We start from the raw sequence: 25,281 nt of genomic DNA on the forward strand, positions 1-25,281 counted from the left end.
CATGCTAATAGAGATTGTAAAATGGTGCATCACTATTTTGTTCAAAAGTTACGCTATGTTCACCTTAAAGCTGCATATAGAATACTGAATTTCTGGAATTACAGTCATTTAAGTGGGTTAACCTTTAAATTCCTTGCATGGATCAAACTTTTCTTGACATTTTCTGTTATAGGTTTGCAAAACGTGTAAGAGTTGTGATAAAACAATTAGTGTATTCCTCAGATGTGAAATAAACTTTCAGATGAGCTTATCTTCTTGTTTTAACTACTTTTTCCTTTAATTTCAAGTACATACTCCCTGAGCACTAGACATAATTAAAGTGTATCACAAGAATATAATGCAATACTGCAAAAGAAAATCTCTGCTCCTGATGGTATTATGTTTGGTAGAACTACTGCCCTTGCCTGTAACATTTGCGTTACATCTTTCTTAATCTTATCCCTTTCCTTGTTAGTTAAATTGGTATAAAAATATGGTTTTAATTAATTTATTATGCACACACACAAACAATTATAATTGCATTTTACTTTATTTACTATACATATGTGTATGTATCCACTTTTATTTAAATTTCTGGGACATTAATTTCTCCATGCCAGCACTGCAAAAGATCTGTGCTCAACGCAACAAGTAAGTAAATGTCGTTACAGTTTTAAAAATGCTGACATCTTTATAATATATACTGCACTTGCTTATAGAGAAAACTTCATCATGTAAATAAAAAATATCATTTACAGGACACAAAGTTGATTATGATGAGCTACAGAATAGTTCATAGGTTCATAGGTAGGTACTAGGCTATTGGCCCAAGGGCCTAAGTATGCCTAGCCAACAAGGTTCCCTGGCTTACGCCACCCAAAAAAGTTATTTTCCTGTGCCACTGTCAAGCAGAGCCACAGAAGTGATCTCCAGGGTGTATTTCCTATTTCCCACCCACTCATCAAGATTTTTCTTGAAGAGTGCTAATGAGGAACTTTGCTTGACATAGATGGGTAGCTTGTTCCAGAATATGGGAAGTCTCTGGGACAGGAATCTATCCCTCCAGCATGTCCTGTTTATTGTGGTGACAAGGTTTAGGTCCCTAGAGCATGAAGCTCGGAAGGATTGGGATTTCTTTAGGTGTAGCATGTCCAACAGCTCAGGGTTTGACATAGCTTTATATGTTAGGCAGAGATCACCTCAGAGTAGGCGATATGCTACGGAGTAAAGCTGGAGTTTTTTGAGATGATCAGTGTAGGGCATCTATTTGAGGCCAGTAATCCTCTTTGTGAGGTACTTCTGTGGCCTTTCCAGCTGCTGCAGATATCTTGTGAGGTACATTCCAAAAGGGGCATTGTACTCTGTAATGGGTCTAATGGTTAGAACAGTTTAGTATTATAAAGTCAATATGAGGGAAAAAACAGACCTTTTCCTGGGGATATTTTATCCTGATGAGGAACTTTTAAAAGTATGCTCATCAGAAGACCAGGCAGGAAATCACTACTCATATAACTAATATACTTACAGGTACCAAATCCACTTGTAATGTGCTAATTGAGTGTTATTTTGTATTTTATTTTTATTTATTATTTTAAAGTTATAAACCATGTCCTGAATCTGAGCTAAGAGATAAAAAACATAGGCATTCAGGAGCCATCTACTTAAAACGGTGGTGTGTCCTTAAGAGGTTATTTGCATATATCCCATGGACCTCCACTACAGGAGGTTTAAGGTATTACACAGTGAAGACTTGAGCTTGGCTTGGTTTTTCTAGTAGTTCCTATGGTTTGTCTGTGTGACCTTTTTACCCTTTGGTTTGGCTATTATTTGGATATTTTGCAGGCACATTAACGTTTATGGACATCAGGCTTGACTTTTAGCTTTGTGTTTCTAACATTTTGTCAAATAATCCATGTACTCTCTACTGATGAGGTCAGAAAAATCTTGAAACATGGTATGACTGTACATAGTGGGATTTTGGTTTAACTGGCCTGAATGTACCCATAAAGCCTGAAAAAGTAAAATGTTATTGGCATTTGCAATTTTTGTAGAAGAAATAGTGGTATGTACTTAAGGCATTATTTCTGTATATCCCATGGTCCTCCAGTACAGGCAGTTTAAGGTATTACACAGTAAAGTCTCTAGCTTGGTTTGGTCAATCTTGCAGTCTTTCCTTAGGTTGATAGGTTCATAGATGTTTACTAGGCTAATGACCACAAGGGACTTTTTAAGCCTAGCCAAGCATCCCATATGTCTGACAAGTTCTGATATCCTTGATAAGTGTAAGCATGGGCCACGGAGATGAACCATTTACAGGCTACCTGTTTGCATCAGAGACATAGGTGCCAAACAATGGATCAATTTCTGGTTTCCTAAACAATTGTCCAAGTTGCACTTGAATTGGATTAAGGAGGAACTCTGCTTCACATGGATAGGGAGTCTGTTCCACAGATGGGGTAGTCTCTGGGATACATACCTATCTTTCCAGCAGGTCCTATTTATATCACAGGCAAGGTTTAAGGCTGTAGAACGGGTAATTCTGTTACTGTTTGTTTTGTGAATATGCAGGAGCCCCATCAGAGTGGGGTCTGACAATGCCCTGTATGCCAGGCATAGATCTCCCCTCCTGAATGGTTTATTGGTGTGACATTTTTACCTTTAGTTTGTAGGTTTAGCTTCACAGATGTAGGTAAATCCCACTAGACACAAATGCTCTTTTTCAGGGGCAACCCAGCAGCAATGTCTAGTTAAGTGACTTGCACATGAGATAAAAGGTATCAAACCATGTAACCTTTGAATACAGAAAGTAGGTCTTTAACAGTTCAGAGCCTTAACTTCCTGCCCTCACTGGCACATTGTAGTCTTAAGCTCTGTCCCAGAGGGTCATGTGGTATACCATTCAGGGAAGTTGTCCTGCCAGATTAGAACTGTAAACCCTCTTCTTGACACAGATGCTCAGACTCTTCTTGTACTTCCACACATGAGAAATATTTTACCCTTTAATCCCTAATTTTTGGAAGCATCAGATAAATACAGTATATGCTAGCACTACGCAACTATTTGTAGGGCTAATGTTTATGTGATAGTATTTCAAAATATCTATCTAGTTTCCTTTAACTGAGGCAGTCAAGTTCTGCTAAACAATGTACAGGCTGTCTTGTGCATTAACAGGCAGCCTGTTAGTTGATATATACAGTACTTACCTATAGTTGAGTTCCAGCGGTTGTTAGCTTTTATGTACAGTACCTACCTATCGTCGAGTTCCTTGCAGATGTTAGTTTTTATATACAGTACCTACCTATCATTGAGTTCCCTGCGAATGTTAGTTTTTATATACAGTACCTACCTATCATCAAGTTCCCTGGGGATGTTAGTTTTTATATACAGTACCTACCTATTGGTGAGTTTCCAGTGTGTGATAGTTTTTATATACAAAACCTACCTGTTGGTAAGATTTCCTGCACATGTTACTTGTTATACACACCTAACTGTTGGTGAATTCTATGTAGGTGTTAGTGGTTATATACACCACTTACCTACAATTTCACATACATTATTTGTAGTTGTACCTACCTGTTGGAGAGTTTCCCAAAGGTATTAGTTGTTTTATATATATATATATATATATATATATATATATAGATATATATATATATAGGCTCTATATTAGAAGATCGACATTTGAAAATGTCCAGTCACCTTTACTCGACACGAAAATGTTGAACTCTAAGTTTGTCGAATGGCCAAATCACCGATTTCTTTCAAAGAAATCGGTTGGCCATTCAGTCACATCTGCCTTTCCCCCGACTGTAGTGTGGTCTCAAAGTTAGAATATTTAGTTGGGGGGGGTGGAGGGGTGTGGGGGGTGAAGCTCCCCACTTAAATACATTTGTTTTTATGTGGTGTTATTTGCTGGCCTTCCAATTTCTTTCCTTTGGAAAGAAATCAGTGATTTGGCCGTTCGACAAACTTAGAGTTTGACATTTTCACGTTGAGTAAAGGTGACTCGACATTTTATATATATATATGTATATATATATATATATATATATATATATATATATATATATATATATATATATATTTTTTTTTATATATATATATATCAGTTACCTGCTGTCAAGTTTCCTGAAGGTATTTGTTATATACACCACCTAATTGTTGGGGAGTTTTCTGTGGGTGTTAGCTGTTATACACACCACCTACTTATCATCAATTTCCCTGCAGATATATGTTGTTATATACACCACCTACCTGTTGAAGAATTTCCTGCGGGTTATACCACTTATCTGCTGTCAGGTTTCCTGCAGTTGTTAGTTATATAAACCATCTAACTGCTGGTGAGGCCTCTGTTGGTGTTAGTTGTTATATATACTGCCTACCTATCAACGATTTCCCCTGCAGGTATTTATTGTTATATACACCACTCACCTGCTGTCAAGTTTCCTGCAGGTGTTAGCTGTTATATACACTACCTACCAAATGATGATTTCACTGCAGGTATTTGTTCTTATATACACCGCTTACCAGTTGGAGAGTTTCCGGAGGCTGTTAGTTGTAGACACACTACCTACTTGTCAGCAAGTTCCCTGCGGGTGTTAGTTGTTATTTATATATATATATATATATATATATATATATATATATATATATATATACACACACACCATTTACCTGCTGTCAGGTTTCCTGCCAGATGTTAGTTGTTATATACACCACCTATCTGTTGGTGAGTTCTCTTTGTAGGTCTTAGTTGTTACAAACACCACCTACCTGTTGGCGAGTTTCCTGCAGGTGTTAGTTGTTATATATACCACCTACCTGTTGGCGAGTTTCCTGAAGGTGACCAAGCTTGGACTGCAGCCGCTCACACTCCTCTTTCAGTTGATCCTCTCTCCTCTGAGCATTCTGCAGTTCTCGATCTGCACCTTCCAACTCAGCCTTCAACCTCTGAAGCTCCATGTTCCAGGTAGTTGGGCGGTTACCACAGTCCAGCACTATGTATGATTAAAAACAAATAATACTTGACTTGTACATCTGTCTACATTTTTTTAACACACAGCCAACTTCCCCATCCCACACCATAAACAGTAGCAAACTGTATTTCAGCAAAATGTTTCCAAATATTCAGAGTCTGACTGATTTATTGTTGAGGGGCAAAGACAATGATGATCACATAATATAGACAAACAGATCTAGACATAAAGACACATAGACAGATGCATGCATAGAAAGATAAAGGATTAAAGAAATAATGGTTATCACATGATATAGACAGACAAATAAGTATGTAGCTAGACAAACAGATAAGTCTGTGGAATAGACTCCCTCTCCATGTCAAGCAGAGTACCCCTCTAGCCCTCTTTAAGAAGAGCCTGGATGACTGGATGGGAAACAGAAAATATACCCCTGGGATCCCACCAGTGTCCCTGCTGGACAGGGGAAACAGGTGCTGACTTTGAGGGAACGTGGACAAAATTCTTGGCTAGGCTTATAACGGCCTCCAGGCCAATAGCGTAGTATCATCCTTTGAACCTATGACCTTTGAACCTATGAACCTATAAGTAGGAAGACAGACACATAGAAACAGAGCCAGAGAGAGAGAGACAGCGATACAAATACAGATATATATGTGTAGGTGTATATTGTCCAAATGATCAGATTCCCACACCAAAAAGACTGATCCTACCCTTTCCCAGCAATACCAATCCTTGGAATCCCACCCTCTAACCTCAATTCCTTTTACACTTGCTCCTTACTGTAAATCTTTCTTCCCCACCTACCTAACTCCTTTACTGCTTGCCTAAATCCTAATACACATCTATTTTTCCTTCAATTCCCCATACCCGCCCCCATTCCACCCCTCCCCCACAACACCATGGTGTTTTGGGACAAATCTGTTTGTGCTCAAACTAAATTTTTTTAATGTTTACCACATGTGACATTAAAGTCCTATTTTGACTTGCCTATGGATAAAAATCCACATCATGAACCTATAGTACTAACCTATGAACCTATGAACCTATATAATTAGTAGAAATGCTGCTGTTACCCATCAGTCAGAGAAACTTGGAGGTGGGCTTTCTGCTGTCCAATTCACTACCTGGTGGTAGTCCTCATTAATAAATGCACAGAAGTGTGCACTCACAGGGGGTGGGAATATTAAATCCCCACAAAGATGCAAATTGATCATCATCCCTCTCAGGCATGGAGTTAAGGATTTAGACAAATGTTGTTATTGTCAAGATGCCAGCAAGAGCACAAACTCCCCAAAGTCTGCATGCATGATGGTCCCTCTGAACACTTCTCAACTTAGTGGATCTTAGGACTCCCTAGTGCTAAGTAATTAATGGGCTCAAGTATGATAGGAGGAAACCTGATGGTAACCAGATAGAGAGGGATAAAGCACCTAAAAAAATATAAGTTTACTGCTCCGTTAGCATTCTATATTATATTGTGCTATGACTTTAGGCACAATTGTTCCATCACACACTGGGCAGTGCTTTAGAAATAGTTTAAAGTAATGTTTCTAAGTGCCAAATTTGTTCTTTATTTATTTATTTTATTTAAAATTTGTTGACAGAGTAAGCTTTAATAAGTAATTTTTGAAACAATAAGAGGCCAAAAGTTGTGCTCAAGTTGGTGGGGGTGGTGGGGGGTAGCAAGTAGAATATGGAATGTGTCCCCCTTTTGAGAAAGCACCAATCGAGAGAAAAAAAACTGGATGAAACAACTCCTGCCACCAGTAGAGCTTTCTTTTTTCTCCAGTATTGTGTGACCTCAGAGTAGGTATATTTAAGTTTGGAAGAGTGCCCCCCCCCCCCCCACACACACACACACACACACACAACATGCAGGGTAGCTTCCCCCATGCAAAAATAACTTTCTGACAAATTCATCAAAAGCTGTTTTGGCTTATTTTGATTGATCAGCACTCAAACAGTTGTTAATCAATCAACATGAACCTGTACAATAAATCTGTACACTTTGTTAACTAGAGTCTGGAAAGGAGCTCTATTGTTTAAATGAACCGGTAAGTAGTGTTAATGCAGACTTAATTAGTAGCAGTAAGACTACTTTACCAAACCGGCTACCCCTTCCTCAGGATACGTTGATCAGTTGTCTTTTTAAGAGCACAAAGTTTGCCATTCATACAGTTATTAGTCTGGTAACATGAAGTTTAAAAATGAGTTTGTACAAATATTCCCAGGCCCTGTAATGAGGGATATGTTCAATTCTGGAAGTCTAAGACTGGCAATACACCATGTTTTAGGCACTTCAGACAGTTTACATGGTGCCAGAGTTCACAGATTTACTTTTGTTTAGGCTGATATGAAACTTGTAGACAATCAAATTCATTAAATATTGAGTCATCAGATTAAGGAGAGCAGGTGAAAACAGAGGTATCTGAAGATTTGCCACATGGTGATGCATCAAAGCGCTCTGGAGGAGGCCAGTACAAAAGCCCAGCTGAAGTTAAACAGCAAGGGAAGGAACAGGAAATGGTGACAACTCTGATGCAGGTGACGTTGAGGAGCGATGGACACTCTGAGCAGCAGGTGAAGTAGGCATCTGAAGAGGATATGTCACAGGAATACGTTGGAACCTTTCGAAGAATTCTCATGGGAAACAGAGAGCAAAGAAGGTGCTCTCAATCTAGAAGAAAATGATCTTAAGGAGGATGTGCTTGATTTAACAGAAATGGATCGACATATTAAGACAGAGCAAAGAAATCGATAACAGGAAGTAAAAGAGATCCAAAATGTTAGAAAACTGGTAAAACAGATGAAGACAGCAATCAGAACTAAGAGAATTTCACATGATATAACAGAAATAAATAGGCTATATTACTGTGCAGGTTAACTAGTAATGGATAAAGTGTTACTACAAAAACGTAGAGCAGCAAAGGAAAGGAAGAAGTAAAATACCTCCCAGGAAGCAATGACAAGATAAAACTGTAACGCAAGTAATACATGAAGTGTGGCTGTTAGAATACAGAAGAGGGAACAGATCATCAAGAATATTTAGAAAGATAGACATGGTATAAGCAAAGCACAATATCAAAAACAGACCAGCATGTATCATACGCTATTGCCTCACTCTGGAGGAGGTATGAGCCTTCTCGAAACTGATTGAATAGATCTGCAGTTGTGGGACTACAAACATATCTGCCGTCCTCATCAGATCCAAACATAGTGAGTGTTTTACAACATGAAGTAAGGAAGTTTATGATGACATCTTTGCTTAGTTTAACAGAAACATTTTCATATCAAGTGGGAATAGAAATCAAAGCAGAAGTAGATAAAAGTCAACACAGGCAGAAACACTTACAAGGTATTCAGATAAATATAAAGGAAAATTACAAAATAAGAAATTCATTGATGCCCCAAAAAAGGTTTTTATATAGAATGGAAAACAAAATAAAAGGAATAGAAACAACAATAAAAAAAGAAATAGGCACATTTTGGAGAAGTATTTTATTTTTAATGAAGACCCTGTTGAATATAACAAAAAAATGCTGAATGGCTAGGAAAATTAAAAGAAACAGTAAGGAACTCTAATGTAGAGGATATTAAATGCGATAAAGTAACAGACAGAGAAATAAAGACAAAATTAAGAAATGCTCCTAAATGGAAAACCCCATGCCCAGAAGCAGAACCCAGCTTTTGGCTAAAAGTATTACATCTTTACACAAACATTTAGCACTGAGTAAGAATTATTTATATGCACATCCTGAACAGATACCAACCTGATTAACAAAAGGGAAAACAATACTCTTTAAGAGTGAATCTACCAGCCATCCTAATAACTGGAAACCAATAGCAGGCTTCCAACAATATACATTATATACTAGAATTGCTGCAGACAGAGTTTATAGTCATTCAGAAAAAAAATCAATTATAACAACAGAACAAAACAGAAACAAAAGAAGGTCATATGGAACAAAGGACTATTTGTTGCCAACTAAGGCCATAATAGAGAGTTCTAAAAAGAGGAAGAATTTAAGTATGGCATGGATAGATTACAAAAAGATGCATTTGACAGCATCCCACATTACTGGATAAAGGAATGCTTACAGATGTATTATGTACACCCTACATTGATCAATTACATTGCAATGAGCATGAAACAGTGGCAAAGCACTTTTCCGTTACTGAGCTATAAAAAGAGACAAGTTATTATCCCTGGTATAACAATTCAAAGGGATATATTCCAGGGTGTTTCTTTCAAATTACTACTGTTTTATCTTACCCTTAACCCATTAAGCTGTTGACATAACAAATTAGGCTATGGTTATAATCTGGCTGTCAGAAACCAGCCTTGTTTAAAGACTTCTTATCTTCTTTAGACTGTATAGATCAGATGAGGAGTTGAAAGCACAACTGCAAGTGAGTAAACTTTCTCAAATGATATAAGAATGACATTTGGCCTTCATAAATGTGCAAAAGTAACATTTAAAACAGGAAAACTGCAGTACCAAGAAAATATCAATCTGGGACACAAATGTGAAATAAAGGAACTCGAGCACGGGGGAGTGTGTAAATATTTGAACAGATAAAGGGTCTGCGATAAAACAAGAACAAATGAGAATAAAGCTTAGTAAAAAATACTTTAGAAGACTAAAAGTAATAATGAAAGCTGCCTTGACATCTAGGAATAAAGTTCAAGCTATAAATTAATGTCCTCTTCCTGTTCAAACTTAAACTTTTTGGTGATTGATTGGCCCCAAAAGTATTGGATCAGTGAGACAAGAAAACAAGAAAAATGCTTCATGCTTATCAAATGGTATATATAAAAATCAGTGCATACCAAGATTATATATTCCTCACTCTGAAGGGGGTATGAGCCTCCTCGAAATTGATTGAATAGATTTGCAGTTGTGGGACTGCAAACATATCTGCCGTCCTCATCAGATCCAAACATAGTGAACGTTTTACAACATGATGTAAAGAAGTTTATGATGACATCTTTGTTTAGTTCAGCAGAAACATTTTCATATCAAGTGGGAATAGAAATCAAACCAAAAGTAGATGAAAGCCACAAACCAGAAGTAGATAAAAGTCAAACAGCAACTGAATGTGCCAAAAAAACAAAAGAAAAAAGGTAAAAAAAGGATCAAATGAGATGGAAAGCATTTTGGGAAATCCACAAGTACAGTGACAAGTAAAGAGAAAAAACTTCACGTCGACCAAGATTTGACAAAGGAATCATTAAGGAGAGGCGAATGGAAACCAGAGGGTGAAAGGTTAATAATGGCAGCCCAGAATATATTACTACATGGGTCTTATTAAAACAGAGAAAGTTACAAAGCGCAAACGCTCAGATGAGCGAAAATGCCACAAATTGAAAACGTTATTGTGGGGGCTGCACACACACCCCCATACCCCCTGCTAAATTTATATTCCAACTCCGAGATCACACTACAGTGAAGAAAGGGCAAATATTCCAATCTTCACTGTACGATAAAAAAAAAAAAGAACTTTGATTTGCGGCATTTTCACTCATCTGAGCATTCGCACTTTGTAACTTTCGCTGTTTCAATATAGACCGGGACTACATACCCAGTCCAATAAACATCTGAGAGAAAGAGACAAATGCAGGTTCTGTAAAACAGAACTGGAAACAGTTGCAGATCTTGTTGCTAGGTATGACACAATCATGGCAGAGAGCCTGTGTACTGAAAGGCACATTAATGTGTCAAGACTGTTACACTGGAGATTGTGCAAACAGTATAATATACAAGTAGCTGAAAACATGAACCATAAAGTATTCTAGAGAATGATGCAGCTTATATCACATGGGATCACCCATTACTAACAGTTAAAAACACAGATCCAAGAACACCCAATATTGCAGTTTATGAAAGAAAAACAAAAGTAACACTGATCATTAAAAATGGTGCACCCTATGATTAAAGCTTCTTACATACACAGAGACACAAAGTCATAAAATACTAGGATTTGCAAGCAGAAATGAGAACAATGTGGAAAAGAAATACCCATACAGTTCTGATAGTAGCAGGAACAACAGGACATACAAAAAAGGAATTTTCAGTCATACTTAGATATGCTTCCAATACATGCAACCCCGTATAAACTACAGGAGAAGGAAATTCTGGGCATGTTGTGGGTGCCGAGAACAGCACTCTTGGAAAACATCAAAGACTGAAACAATACGGTGCAGTTCCCATTCACTGGCATGCTGGTAGGTAGGTGGAGTGACCCACCCAAACACTGGCATTCACTTCATCAACCAGCAAATGCCAACATTGCAAACATCAACACGTTACTCTGCATACACTGAGCAACAACCTCAGAGTACCTCATATCCACCATGTAAGGGCCTGCATGCTCCAGCAGGAGTGGCCTTACCTCAACTGGTGCCTTAGGCAAAAGGGTTCCGTAGCACCCCCTACCACACTACTTGATGCCCCCATCCTGGTCTACTTACAGAAAATAAATACTGGAAAAACACCCCTGTTAGTGCAGTGCCCTAGGCGGCCGCCTAGTTGGCCTATGCCTAAGGCCTGCTATGTGCTCCAGACCCCCTGCTAATTATATATACTAACTCCATCATCACACAGTATTGGAGAAAGAGCATATTTCCCAACCTCGTGAACTGTGCAGCATCATACACCTGTTGTTCATATGCTTACTTGACCAAACATAGGTTCAACAATATTCAGTGCTACCCTATACATAAAAATATGTGTGTGTGTGTGTGTGTGTGTGTGTGTGTGTGTGTGTGTGTGTGTGTGTGTGTGTGTCTGTGTGTGTGTGTGTGTGTGTGTGTGTGTGTGTGCATGTAGTTGTGTATATACACTTTGAACAGAGTTAGAGGCATACTGATACTTTTGTGACATTGCTCAATACAAGCACACAATACTGCAGATCCCCAGTATTGTGTGATCTCAAAGTTGGTATTCTTAAGTTAGAGGGGCTGTTGTTTTTCTTTTTTGGTTTAGTTAATTTTTCAAACAGTTTTGCTCAATAAAATGAACTTCAGACAAGTTGATTTTCAACAATTTGTCATGTACCTCTACACACACACACACACACACACACACACACACACACACACACACACACACACACACACACACACACACACACAAAACGAGAGCGAGAGATATGATTATGTCATAAATGGTAGAAAACTCAAAAGAGTGAATAACAAAACAATGAATAATTCTCTTCCATTAATAAAGGCCTACATTAGTAGCCACCCAGCTACAAAACCAGGATCGAGTGTCATCTCGGTGGTGATACTGTTCGGGAGAGGGTTTTAGTAATGTAATGTATAGGGTTAGGGTTAGTTATAGGTGTAGGGTTACAGTTATGGCAAGGGTTAGCAATCATGGTTAAGGTAGGCAGTGGTACTGCTCAGGTTTCTTAGGGTCCATTGCAATCATGACTTCTTTCTTCATTGTTTTGGGTATAATTCATTGTGATTCATGTTTTCATTGCCTCTTCATAGGGTCACAGGATGATACTAGGCTATTGGCCCAGAGGGCCTTATAAGCTTAGCCAAGAATTTCACCCATGTTCCCACAAAGTCAGCACCTGTTTTCTCTGTCCAGCAGAGACACAGGTGGGATCCCAGAGGTATATTTTCTGTTTCCCATCCAGTCGTCCAGGTTCCTCTTAAACAGGGCTAGTGAGGTACTCTGCTCGACATGGAGAGGAAGTCTATTCCACAGATGGTGGAGTAGTTGGGACACAAATCTATCCCACCAACAAGTTCTATTAATGTCACAGACCAGGTTGAGACCTTGCGTGCGGATTGCACGAGTATTGTTTGAATTATGGATATGCAGCAACTCCATCGAAGCTGAGTCTAAGACGGCCTCATATGCCAGACACAGTTCACCTCTGAGAACTCTGTACCAGACTGAGTAGAGGGACAGGGCTTTTAGCCAATCTGTATAGGACAGGGGTGGTTTGAGACCCTGGATGTTCCTGGTCAAGAACCTCTGTGGTCTCTTCATCTGCTGCATGTACTTGGCAAGGTACATGCCAAAGAGGGTATTGTACTCGATAATGGGTCTGATAAGGGAGGAGTACAGGGATGTTATTACCTCCTTGTTACTGGATGAAATACCCTTACTTATGAGGTGGGCCATGTAGAAAGCCTTTCTTACAACTGAGGCAATATGGTGGTCAAAAGTCAGCTTATTATCAACCTGGGTGCCCAAGTCCCTCACTACTGATTGCATGCTTAGTACTTGTTATTAATGTGATAATTAGTGGGGACACAATTTTCCCCAAAGGGGATAATGATGCATTTCTTTGCATTCAGTTTGAGGCCATGCTTCTAGCAACAGTCATTAGTTTGGTTAAGACCCTCTTGGAGGATGTTCACATCAATAGGGGAATTTATGACAGTGCCCAGTCTGCAATCATCTGCAAATTTGTCAGCCACAGACCACTGATTTTGGGTTGCACCTCAGAAAAGTATATCCCAAACAGTAGAGGCCCCAAGACCGATCCTTGGGGTACACCATTTATTACGGGTCTACTACTAGAGGTGGCTTCCGCTATTTTGACTGAGTGGGTTCTATCAGTGAGCCAGTTAGCTATCCATCTGGTAACATATGGGTTGATGCCTAGCTGGGAGAGTTTATCTATTATGCCTGAGTAGGGAATAGTGTTGAAGGCTTTGGCTAGGTCAAGGTAGGTGGCGTGCACTGTCTTGCCCTCATCCATGGCTTTGGTGACTGTTTCGAAGAAGGCAACTAAGATTAACAGGCATGATCTCCCTTTGACAAAACCAAACTGTGTGGGATCAACCATTTGGAGGTTGCCAATGTCCCTTATTTATAAGGTCCATGATAATGCATTCCGTGGATTTGCAGATCAGGCTAGTTAGGCTAATTGGCCTATAATTGTCTGGGTCAGTGGACACTCCACTTTTGTGGAGAGGGATGACAGTGGCTGTCCTCCATTCGGTTGGGACGAAGTCAGTGCACAGGCTTTGTTAGAATAGGGTGTCTAGTGATGCTGAGAGCTCTTGTCTGAATTCATGTAGGAGATGGCCAGGGATGTTGTCAGGTCCCATGGAGGCTATATTCTTTGCCTTTGAGAGGGCATTAATAACTTGCTCCCTTGTGATGAGGGGAGTGTGGCAGGTGCTGGTGATGTCCTGGTTTATTTGTGTATGTGGTGTTATTGACCACCATTTCAGAGCAGATTTGGGTGTTACCTTTGAGATTGCTGACATATGTGAAGAAGGCCTTGTGATTGTCCTTAGTGGATGTAGTCAATTTGGACTCGAAGTTAGCCTTAGAGGATTTCACCAGTGACCTTATTTGCTTGTTCAGACAAAGGAGAGATTGCTTCCAATTTGGCACATGCTCCTTCTTGGTCCTGGATAGCAGTTTTTTCCTTTTATTATAGAGTTTGTTTATTACTGCTGTCCACCAGACTGGTTTACTCTTCCTTGAGGAAGATGATTTGGTCCTGTCAGGTATTGCTGAGTCCATGCAGCTATATAGGTGCTCATATAGTTTTTTGGTGTAGGCTTGGACATTAGTGTTGGATTCAGCTGAAGGGATAGTGGCTGTGAACCTGCTTATACCTGCTCTCAGGTGATTGTATTCAGCTTTGGAAAAGTTTTTTGTTCAACCCTGGCAAGATGGGGGAGGAGCAGGGGAGATGGTGACTTTGAAAGTGATTGCTTTATAGTGGGATCTTACCAAGGAGGATGACACTACAATGGTGCTACACTGGCTACTCATGTTGGTTAGTACCAGGTCCAGGATATTTTCACCTCTTGTGGGGCTGTCAACCAGCTGATCCAATGCATTGGCACTGATGAACTTGAGGAATCTCTGGGCATTCATGTCTGAGCTAGAATAGGTCTTCCATTCTATAGTTGGGTAGTTAAAGTCACCTAGGATCAGGGTAGAGAGTTGAATTTTGATGGATCCAAGTAAGTCCAGGCAGGTGGAGTGGGCCTCCTAAGTCATGGTTGGGGGTCTGTAGCTAGCTATGATTTGAATAGGTGTTTTGTCAATAGTTAACTATATCTGGAGTGTCTTCTGTGTGTCATACTGTTTGGCCATCCTGGAGGTGTGTATGTCTTTAATAAATATTGAAAATCCACCTCCTTTGGCTTTGTAGCCCTCTGTTTGGGGTCTGAAAGTATGGTAGGACAACTAACCTGGTAAGGCTGGGGTGCTCTCCGCAGCTTTGAACCAGGTTTCAGTGAATGCACAAATGTCAGCATCTTCCAGGGCGAGGAATGTTTGCAATCAGTGCAGTTTCATGTTAAGACTCCTAGCGTTTAGCAGCACGACCTTTAAATTTAATTTCTTTAATGCCATGTTTCACACAATTCAGTGTAACAGTTTTGTCTCATTGTTGTGTATTTCAGTATAGAAACCCAGAGTGATGAGTATATCACAATCAGCAACAAGATGTGCAAACGTTTCCAACGTTTCTTTGTCTCTCTCACTTTTTCTGTTAGATTTTGTGAAGCAGTATATACACAGTCCACTGTCTTTAGTTACAATCACTAGCTCTTTGTCTTTTCATATAAACTTGCCTCCTGTTAGCCATTCAAGTGCTAATGTTGATCAAATCGTGTTCAACATGCGTATTCCAGGAATTCTGCATATTTATTACCATAACTGAGGGCTTTTAAATCTTCTCTCCTTTTCTGCTAATCATGGTCTTTATATTCTTTATTTTTAGCACTTTTTATTGCTAACCATTTTCATATCCACTTATTATTTGCCTTCCAAGCTCACCACTTTCCAAAATGCTTCTGTTAATCTAGGAAGAATGTCCTCTTATAGTTGTTTCTTCATGGTTTAGAACTTTCTCTATGATCTGACGATATCAAGACATATGCATGCAGTCCCACAATTTCAAGAATACCAGTTTCTCATTTAGACCAAAGAATATATAATCTTGCGACACACTGTGTTATTATAAAACATTTGATGAGCATAAAACAATTTTCATATTCTCCTCGCACTTGATTTAACACTTTTTGGGGCCAGTCATTTACAAAGCTGTAGCTTAGAACATGAAGGACAACTTGAATTTCGTCCTAGGTTTCAAGGCAGTTTTCAATTATTAGTCCAGACTTCTGAAATATTCCTTACGGAACATAGTTCCCATTTGTTCGTGCTGTATTGCTGAACCTTTGTCTATTCTCAAAGATTTATATACTCTGTCTTGCTTCAGTTCTTTTACATAGCATCCATTCTCGACAGTGATATTTTTCAATGTTTCAGTTTTCCTACTATAATAATAATGAATGTTTATTTTGTACATCTTGCAAGAACAAACATCATGCTTACATCAACTAAATGCCATTCTTACATCATCTGAAAATATATCCGCATATCATTTGAAAAAGTGAAACCATTTGGAGTTGCAATGTCATTTGCTTGCCAGAATACCTGCACAATTAAACCATTTGAGTTGCAATGTCATTTGCTTGCCAGAATACCTGCACAATTAAACCATTTGGAGTTGCAATGTCATTTGCTTGCCAGAATACCTGCACAATTTAAAAATTAATCACAATAACGACGTCGCCATTCATTTGGCAAGGTTACCTTCTTGAATTCCAGCTGTTTTCATATCATAGTAAACATCTTAGTGGGCTAAGAGAAAAGCAAAATAGTAACAGTGATAAAGAAGCATCCCAGAATAACCCACATTGGATTTGTATACCTGGATTGCAATGTGTCCTTTTTATGACTCAGTTGCAAAGTGGCTGCCTATGTAATTTATCAGTATATATCTGTAAGCATTCTATGCTTTGTATATGTTGATAATATCAACTGCCTTTTTGTAGTCTATCCATGCCTCTATTTGCAGGTCGCTATCAATCCTTTGCTTAGTGATCCTTGGTTCCACATGATTTTGCTTTATTGCCTTCATACTTTATTGCTCATAAACATTGAAATTTCATCTACATATTTCTGCATTGATTCTAGTATACATTTTTTATGTTATTGGAAAGCAAATTATTTCTTCATGTTTCCTAGAATGGCTTGCGTGTCCACTTTCAAAGAGGAATATAGTTTTTCCCATTGTTAATCAGGCTGGTGTCAGTTCAGGATTGCATATGAGTAATTTATACTCTAAGCTAAATCAGGATGCAAAGATGTTAATACCTTTAACCAGAAGCTGGGAATAGCATCTGGACATGAGAGTCTCCATTTAGGAGCCTTTCTTAAATTTTATCTCAGTTTCACTGGGTATTAAGTATTACATTTATATCCAATGTGTTGGCTTTTCTAATCGTTTCTTTTACCTTTTCAACACATTCAGCGTTACTGTTATGATCAACAGGCTCTTCATAGACGTTTCTCCAGAATTAACTTATTTCTTTTATTTTAGGCAGTGTTAACACCATTGTTATTTCTTTCCCAAGTCACTATAAAACCTTCACTGGTCATCAATAAACCACCCAGTTTGTAATGTTTTGTTGCATTTCTCTGGATACCTTTTGAATTGGCCTGCATGAGCTGGTATTTTCAGTTTATTGTTTGAAGTTGTACAACATGCATTCAGATCTGGTTAATGTGCTGCTTTTACTATGCCTGCCTTTCTAAAAGTCTTTGATGACATTTTCCCCTTTTCTATATTATTTTATATTGACATTGTAATGATACTTCTTTTTTTAAAAACAAGAAACATTGTTAATGAATTATCATTTGTAACATAGGCAATCATAAATTTATATAAATGAAAACAAACCATATTGACATATTTTTGGTTGCATATATTATACAACACATACAATCTTCTACACAGCCATTGTTATTTGAATGTTACATAACTCATTCAATTCCTGCCTTCCCTTAAACCTCATTCCTCCTCCAAAGCATTACTCTGAATGTATTGTTCCCACAATTCCTGTTTTTTTTATGTGTAATTTGATCCTACCATTTTCTAAAGTTCCCACTTCCAGTTGTTTTATCTCTGTTAATATATTCACTACTTCTACTATGGTTAGTTTACACTTTGATTTCCGTTTTCTAGTAATACCTTTTTTTGGCAGCCACCATAATTAAACTCGGCAAGGCCTCACTATGTCTAGGCAATTTTAATTCTGCATCACAGCTCAGAACAATATAATTTCCTTAGATACACTAATTTGCTTACTCAGTATTTCTAACACAGTAGCATGCAGGGAATTTTTGTAGTCTGACAATTCATGACATTCCCAAAAAACATGTTCCCAATTATCTCTTTCTTCCCTATCACAGCTCCAACATTAGCAATCTACCCGAGGAAAAATTCTTTGGAGTATACTCGGGGTATAAAAATACCTATGCAAATACTTCCAAGCAAATATCCTAAATTGTTTACACTTTGTTACATATTTGGGAACCATACATATATTCTCCCATTGTTTCTTTGTGAATTGCTTATCCAGTCTCTGTCTTCCCAGTCCTTTCTAACCTCGTCGGATTGATTCCTGTAGTTTTCATGTAATATTTTATATGTCCTACTAATTATCCATTTTTTAACAGCAGCTTCTTTCCTAGATTATACTAAAAATTTTACCAGTGCTGGTCTTTCACGTAGGATTCCCCTATTCCTTTATTTTTGCCTATATTCTGATATCAATCCTTGATAGGGAAGGCACTCTCTAGCCTGCAGTCCAAATGAATTCTTGGCCTCTTCCCATTTGATTACCTTTCCCTCTTTATTTCTCCCAGTACCTTGGACCTTTTGCTAGATATTTGCCAATAAATTCCATCCTCCTCTTGTCTATTCTCTGAACCCCTAATTGCAGTCATCTGTATTGGCAGAATCTCCTTTTAACTGGAAGAATCTCCTGTCTCCATTCCCATGTTGGCTTAGTTCTTAGAATACTTTCTGCTTCTTGATGAATATCATGTTCTGTTTGGTTACTATTATTCTCCTTAAGGATCTGGATCCAAAATCCCAGTTTCTTCTTATTTCTTGAGATTACTCCCTCTTCCATTATCCCTTTCCACTTGAAATTATAGCCTCTGTTTGTTCTAGGTATAGGAGACGTAACTGTGTAGCTCTGAAACAACCCTTGACATCAGCTAATCCCAAACCATCTTCTTCTGTTGGAAGGATCAGGTTTTCTTTGTATGGTACTTCCTTGATGGAATTTTACTTGTTCTTTTTTTTTATTATTATTCTACATTTTCCTAGTGATACTTTTTATATTATTATATTAGCTTTACAGTGGTCTACATAGGAACACAGGACCTGTACAAGGGAAATGATCACAAAAGCCATAGGAGGCCTGGGCATAAACATCTTTAAGTGGACACGCACAAAAATTCATAGCTCCTTTTCAAACATTTAATAGCACTCTCCTCCCAAATCGAGCACGGTTATATGTGACAATCTCGGGGCAAATTTGTATCTGTCTATCCAGCCATCAAGAATAGCCTTAAAAGTAGTCAAAGGTGTATTTTTCACCCGTGTTGGTAATGTATTCAATGGTAATACACAAATGTAAGAACCTATTCCTTCAGGGAGTCATGTTTATATGTTGCAATACATTTAGGACTTTACTATAAATATTTGTAGAACCACCCATTTTGCAAAGAAACAGATCAAATATGGTTGGGTTTTTCATGGCTTAAAAAGTGAGACACAGGCTACCACAGATTAGCCTGTAGGCTACTGCGTATAAGGAGAGATGTGCTAATATATTGGGATACTTGAATGATTTAAGGCCATTACTTTTCTTGGTAAGGTGTCTCCGGGGACTCTCTAGTTGAGTGATATGCTTTGATTTAAACATACCATTCAATGATGGGGATGATAAGGGAAGAGTACTGTAGTAAGATAACGTCTTTGGATATTGAAGATTTTCCCTTGGAAATTAACTGAGCCAGATAGAAGGATTTCCTGACCATGGTGGAACCATGATGACCAAATGATCATCTCTCTTATAAGAGAAGCTACTATGCTGCACCTGTATGCATTTAACAGGAGACCATTTCCAGCACACTAGGTATGTACATTTTCCCTTGCTGGAGCCATTTAGTATCAGTCAGTGAATGAATAACCAATTTTCATTCCATCAGATGACATAAGGGTTCACATTACGTTTGTCTAATTTTATAACAATACAGCTGTGTGGAAGAGTGTTGAAAGCCTTGGCCAAATGAAGCTAAGCAGTGTGCACTAAGGGACCACTGACCACAGCCACTGAAACCATTTTAAATATGCTTACTGGGTTCAAGAGACTAGTCTAGATTAGTTATGGTGCCTGCGTCTGCAGAAATTATCTCTACTACATACATTCCATGGCTTTGCATATAAGGATGGTAAGGCTCATGGGCCTTTAATTGCCTGGATCACCCTTGTATAGGGCATGAAGGCAGTTCTCCAAGCATCAGGCACAAACCCTGTATATAGGCTGAGGTTAAAAAGTTTCAGTACAGGATTTGATAGTATATACTCCGCACTGAGGAGAATGCAACCTGGAATATTGTCTGGTTTCATGGAAGTATTACCTTTAGTCTTTGAAAGGGATTTTAAAACTTGTTCTAAAGTAATTTCAAGGAAATGAAAGTTTCAGGGATACTGGGAGCAACAAAACTGCAGGGATATTAGGAGCAAAATTTATTTCATAGATCAACCATATGAATCTCACTTAATGATTCTAGCTACTGTGCTCATCTTTTTATCAGACTTTTAGCACACTGTGTTTTATATACATTCTGTAGTCTCTTTCATTTTCCTGTCTTCATATATTTCTGTTAGGTCATGTGAGTCTTCCCTTAGTTAATTCTCTTCTTGTCTGAGAATGCCTTTGCTGCACTCTGCTGCCACTCTTTCCCCTGCTGCTTATTGGCCTTTCAACCAATTCTTCTGATGAAGACTATGGAACAGTGTCGTCTTTTCTCTACTGTACCATTTCCTGCGCAATTCCTTCCTCATCATTTTAGGAAGTGGTCTGTCTCTGAATCTATGCAGAGAATCATTTAGCTCTCAGTTGGTCTATCACATCCCTTTCCAACTGTTGCCTTTCTACATATAAAGTGCTAATTTCTCAGTATATTCCATGTTTATATTTTTATTCTCTCCTTTGTAAAATTTGCTGCATCTTGATGTTTTTGTCTATGTAATCTTCAAATATTTTAAAGCTGCTGGAGTCATATCGAGTAATATTGCTTTCTTTTCCATATAAAAACTGCAGCGTATGCATTACTGTCTTCTTTCCTAATTCTTTCTACATGTTTGAATGTTTAATAGCTCCCAGTGTTTGTTTTTGTTACAGCACTTCCTACACCCCTTCTTTTTTCCAGATGTTGTAATGCTTCCTAATCTACTAGGTATCATTTGATCTCATCTGTTCGATTTATGCTCTTAAATGTTTATCTGTAGCTTTTGATAGTTTTTTTTTTCTGCTGCAAACATTTTTTTTCTCTCTTCTAATTTCTCTTATTTTTGCTGCATATCCTCTGTTTGGAAATTCTTGGTTTGTTAAATCAACAAAGCAGTATATTATTTAAGCAATAACCGACGACGTGGTGTATTATATTGAATATTTACCCACGGCTGGCGAGGTTTGATCACCAGGGTGAAGCCTGTATGATTAAATAAAGCCAGCTGTGGGTAAATTTCAATATACCACAACCACAGAGTCGGTGACTGCTATTATACAATGACATTATTTAAGAAAAAGCTACTTACTTTTCTTAAATAATGTCTTTGTATAACGGCGCCGTACTGTCCTTCTGTGGCTGGTGGTATCCTGCTACCTTGTTTTGATGGACTGCGCATGCATATGGGACCAGTGTTCCCATGCATACCCAGTACATCAATGCTTTGAAAAGGGAGCAACAGAGAAAAGAAAGTCTCCATTACTCTGTTTTTGTTTTGTTTTTTTCGCTTTTTTTTATTAAAAAAAAAGGTTGGGCTACTTTAGGGGTAGGAGAGAGACAGAATGAAGGAAATGCAAAGAAAATCAGGTATGTGTCTTTAGTTTTAAATAACGTACCTGATTTTCTTTGTAGTTCCACCATGCTGCCTGTCTGGTATGTCCGGAGTCCGGACTTTACATTTTTTTTAGTTTTTATTAAAAAAAAAAAAGTTATAGAATATACAAACGGAAAGAAGTCCAGGTGACCGGACCATTTTCCATTGGTATATTCTGGGATTTACAACGGGCACGCTGGTTGGGCTGGCCAATCAGTGTGCACATTTTGGAATATTAATGGCTAGTCATTGTATAATTCATTTTTATCCTCAACTTTCCACTTCATTGTCTAAATGCTTCTTGTTTGGAAAAAAAAAAACAGCTTTGTTTTTCCTGGAATATTAGTACCATCTGTCACACAGGGACAAATCACAGTATGCCTAACTCTATGTTTGGAATGCTTCTTTGTTTAAAGGAGTTTTCACTCCTCATTTTTCAGCCCCAGTATCACTGCCTAAGATTTTGTGTTGCCTCTCTTTCTAGGTACAACACAAATACCTGTGGCAGGAATGATGAGCTTTTCAGTCAGGGATCCATGCACACAGTGTTCCATTTTACTGTTCAATATGTCTTTTTCCAAGATATATATATTACACCTAATGTACATGTCAGTAACTTCTCAGTGAGATTCTACAATTAACAGGGTTCACTGTACTATGGTACACACCCAGTATTAAGGATGAAGCTGGTTTCAATAATTGTTCTGTTCATTTCCTGTTGATTTCATCACTACAGCTGGGCTTACTATTTACCATTAATGTAATTTAATGTTAATGATTCTACGTTCTTTAAATGCCATTAGGACAAAACTGTGATCAGTAAATATATAAACCTTAGAACCTTAAGTTATAAGATGATGGCCATGTGGCTGTAGTATAAATGTCTCCAAGAAAGAGCAAGACACCACATAAAGTTCACAAAACACATCAGATCCCTTATCTGGTGGTCTGGCCAGACCCTAATTAGGCACATTCACCAGAAGGAGATGTACAATCACCTTTATTGAAGTTCTCTGAAAAAAAATCTGGTAAGACAATCCAGTTCACCAATGGCACAAGTATAATCCAAGGATAAGGGTGTAAATTCACCAATAGCAGAGATGTAATCCAAAGACAATGATGAGAAATTCACCAATAACATGAGCATAATCCAAGGACAAGGATATAAAGTTCACCAACAGCACAAGTACAATGCAATGACAAGCATTCACAAATAGTGCAAGCCATACCTCTCAACCTCAGCTCGTGAAATCTGGACAAAGCCTGACATAATGGGGGTACAAAGGCCCAAAAATAGGGACAGATTTTAAATATTGCTCTTACAAACTTGGAAAGTTGCTTAAACAACAGAGCATGTATTAAAATGCATTTTCTAAAGGTTATGAAGTCTGAAACTCAAATGTATAACAGTATTTACTAATTTCATTCTTCAGATCATCCCAGTGATTTGCCAGAAAATGAAAAATTTTATCAGAACAGACGAACATTTTGAGGCAAAAATCTGGACATTCTGAAAATATCTGGACAGTTGAGAGGTATGGTACAAGCATAATCTATGTATAAGGATGTCAAATTTGCTAGTAGTGCAAGAGTAATCCAAGGATAACGATGCCTGCTTCAACAATACAAGCATAATCCACGAATAAGGATATACAGTTTACCAATACCGATGAAGGTGTGTGTGTGTGTGTGTGTGTGTGTGTGTGTGTGTGTGTGTGTGTGTGTGTGTGTGTGTGTGTGTGTGTGTGTGTGTTTGTATTTGTCTGCATCTGCCTGTGTCTGAGATGCTGGTTTTGGAGTAGCAAAGCCAGAAATGCATAAATGACATCAGCATTTCACATCACTTTTCCAGTATCCATGAGAAATAGCAACAATTTCTGGAAGCAGTTGATCACTGAAGGGTTGAAAAAATGAACATGCAACTAGATATCAGAAGGCAACTTTCACCTTTCCAATGTTACTGGTGATATCTCTATTTATGGGAAAGTTGCTAAAGAATTCACAAAGCCTTGTGTTTATACAAGTAAGACATAGCTAGATACATTCATGCAATACTATGTGTACTGGTGCATACATACACACACGCGCATGCACACATACACACTATATATATATATATATATATATATATATATATATATATATATATATATATATATATGGGTCTCGGATGGCCGGGCATACTTACGCAAAAGTGCTTTTCACCGAAGAAGCACTTTCGCGTAAGTATGCCTGTTGCTCGAGGCCGTACTATGGTGCGGATAAGGGAAAATTCCCTTTTCCGTACTGTAGTGCGGTCTCGGAGGGAGAATATTAAAGTAAGGGGGTGTGGGGGGTGCAGGGGGCTTTGCCCCCCTGCTAAAACATTAATGAAAATAAAACCAACCTAACTTGTCCAAACACTTTCAGGACAATACGCACCAAAAAGTATTTTAACCCTGAACTCTTCCTAACAGAACTTAGACACTGTAATTGGTCTCCACTTAAATCACTCCCACTAAACAAAGCTGTGGAATACTTTAATTCCACATTCTTAGCCATCCTTGACCAACGTGCTGCAATTCGCTCTGTTAGAAATAAAACTAAGCCTGCCCCCTGGCTCTCAAACACTACTAGGCAAAAAAATCCTTCAGAGAAACAAATCTTGGGGTAAATGGCGTAATACTAAGGATCCTACAGATCACCAAACCTTTAGACAACTAAGAAATCTTGCAAAAAAAGCCATCTTCTTAGATAAAAAAGACTATTATTACCACATGCAGCAAAGTTACCAAAAAAAAACACAAACATTTTGGAATAGCATCAACAAACTACTATACCCAGGACAATGCAGCTCACCTAACCCACAAGGCACTAGCCATGAGAATCCCACTTATACTGCGAATGCCTTTAACTCTTCACACAAGCCATCCAAACTCTTGCTATTCAACTTTCTCCAGATACCTCAAAACTGCCTACAACCATGACAAACACACCTCCACCTTTTCAGTTACAACCAGTCTCTACTTCCTTTATATGCTCCCTTCTCCAAAAACTAAAACCTACCACCCCCTCAGCCGACCAACTCCCAGCAGGATACCTGCAAAAAGGTGCTAAAGCCATAGCCTGTCCCATCTCCATTCTTATTAACCATACCATAAATGAAGGTTCCATCCCACCTATCTGGAAAATTTCTCATATCATCCCACTACATACAGGTGGGAACTCCTATGACTTTTCTAACTACCGTCCTATAGCTCTACTATCTCCCCTAGCAAAAATAATGGAGAAATGCATCGATAAGCAACTACTTAACCACCTACTCCAAAATAACTTACTTGCCAACTGTCAACATGGATTCAAACCTTTCCATAGTACC

The 25,281-nt window shown here is 38.3% G+C and overlaps 1 protein-coding gene across 1 annotated transcript in view; it reads right to left on the reverse strand.

Annotated features, from left to right (window-relative positions):
* TBKBP1 (TBK1 binding protein 1) overlaps positions 1–25,281 on the reverse strand; it is a 2,809,732-nt gene that overhangs the window by 827,979 nt on the left and 1,956,472 nt on the right. Inside the window, exon 7 of the mRNA XM_044055270.1 lies at positions 4,801–4,976. Coding sequence (XP_043911205.1) covers positions 4,801–4,976 — 176 coding nt within the window. The remainder of the gene's footprint in view (positions 1–4,800; positions 4,977–25,281) is intronic.

The sequence above is a fragment of the Protopterus annectens genome, chromosome 13.part0 (assembly GCF_019279795.1).
Source record: "Protopterus annectens isolate FY-2018-M chromosome 13.part0, PAN1.0, whole genome shotgun sequence".
In the NCBI taxonomy this organism is placed as follows: Eukaryota; Metazoa; Chordata; order Ceratodontiformes; family Protopteridae; genus Protopterus; species Protopterus annectens.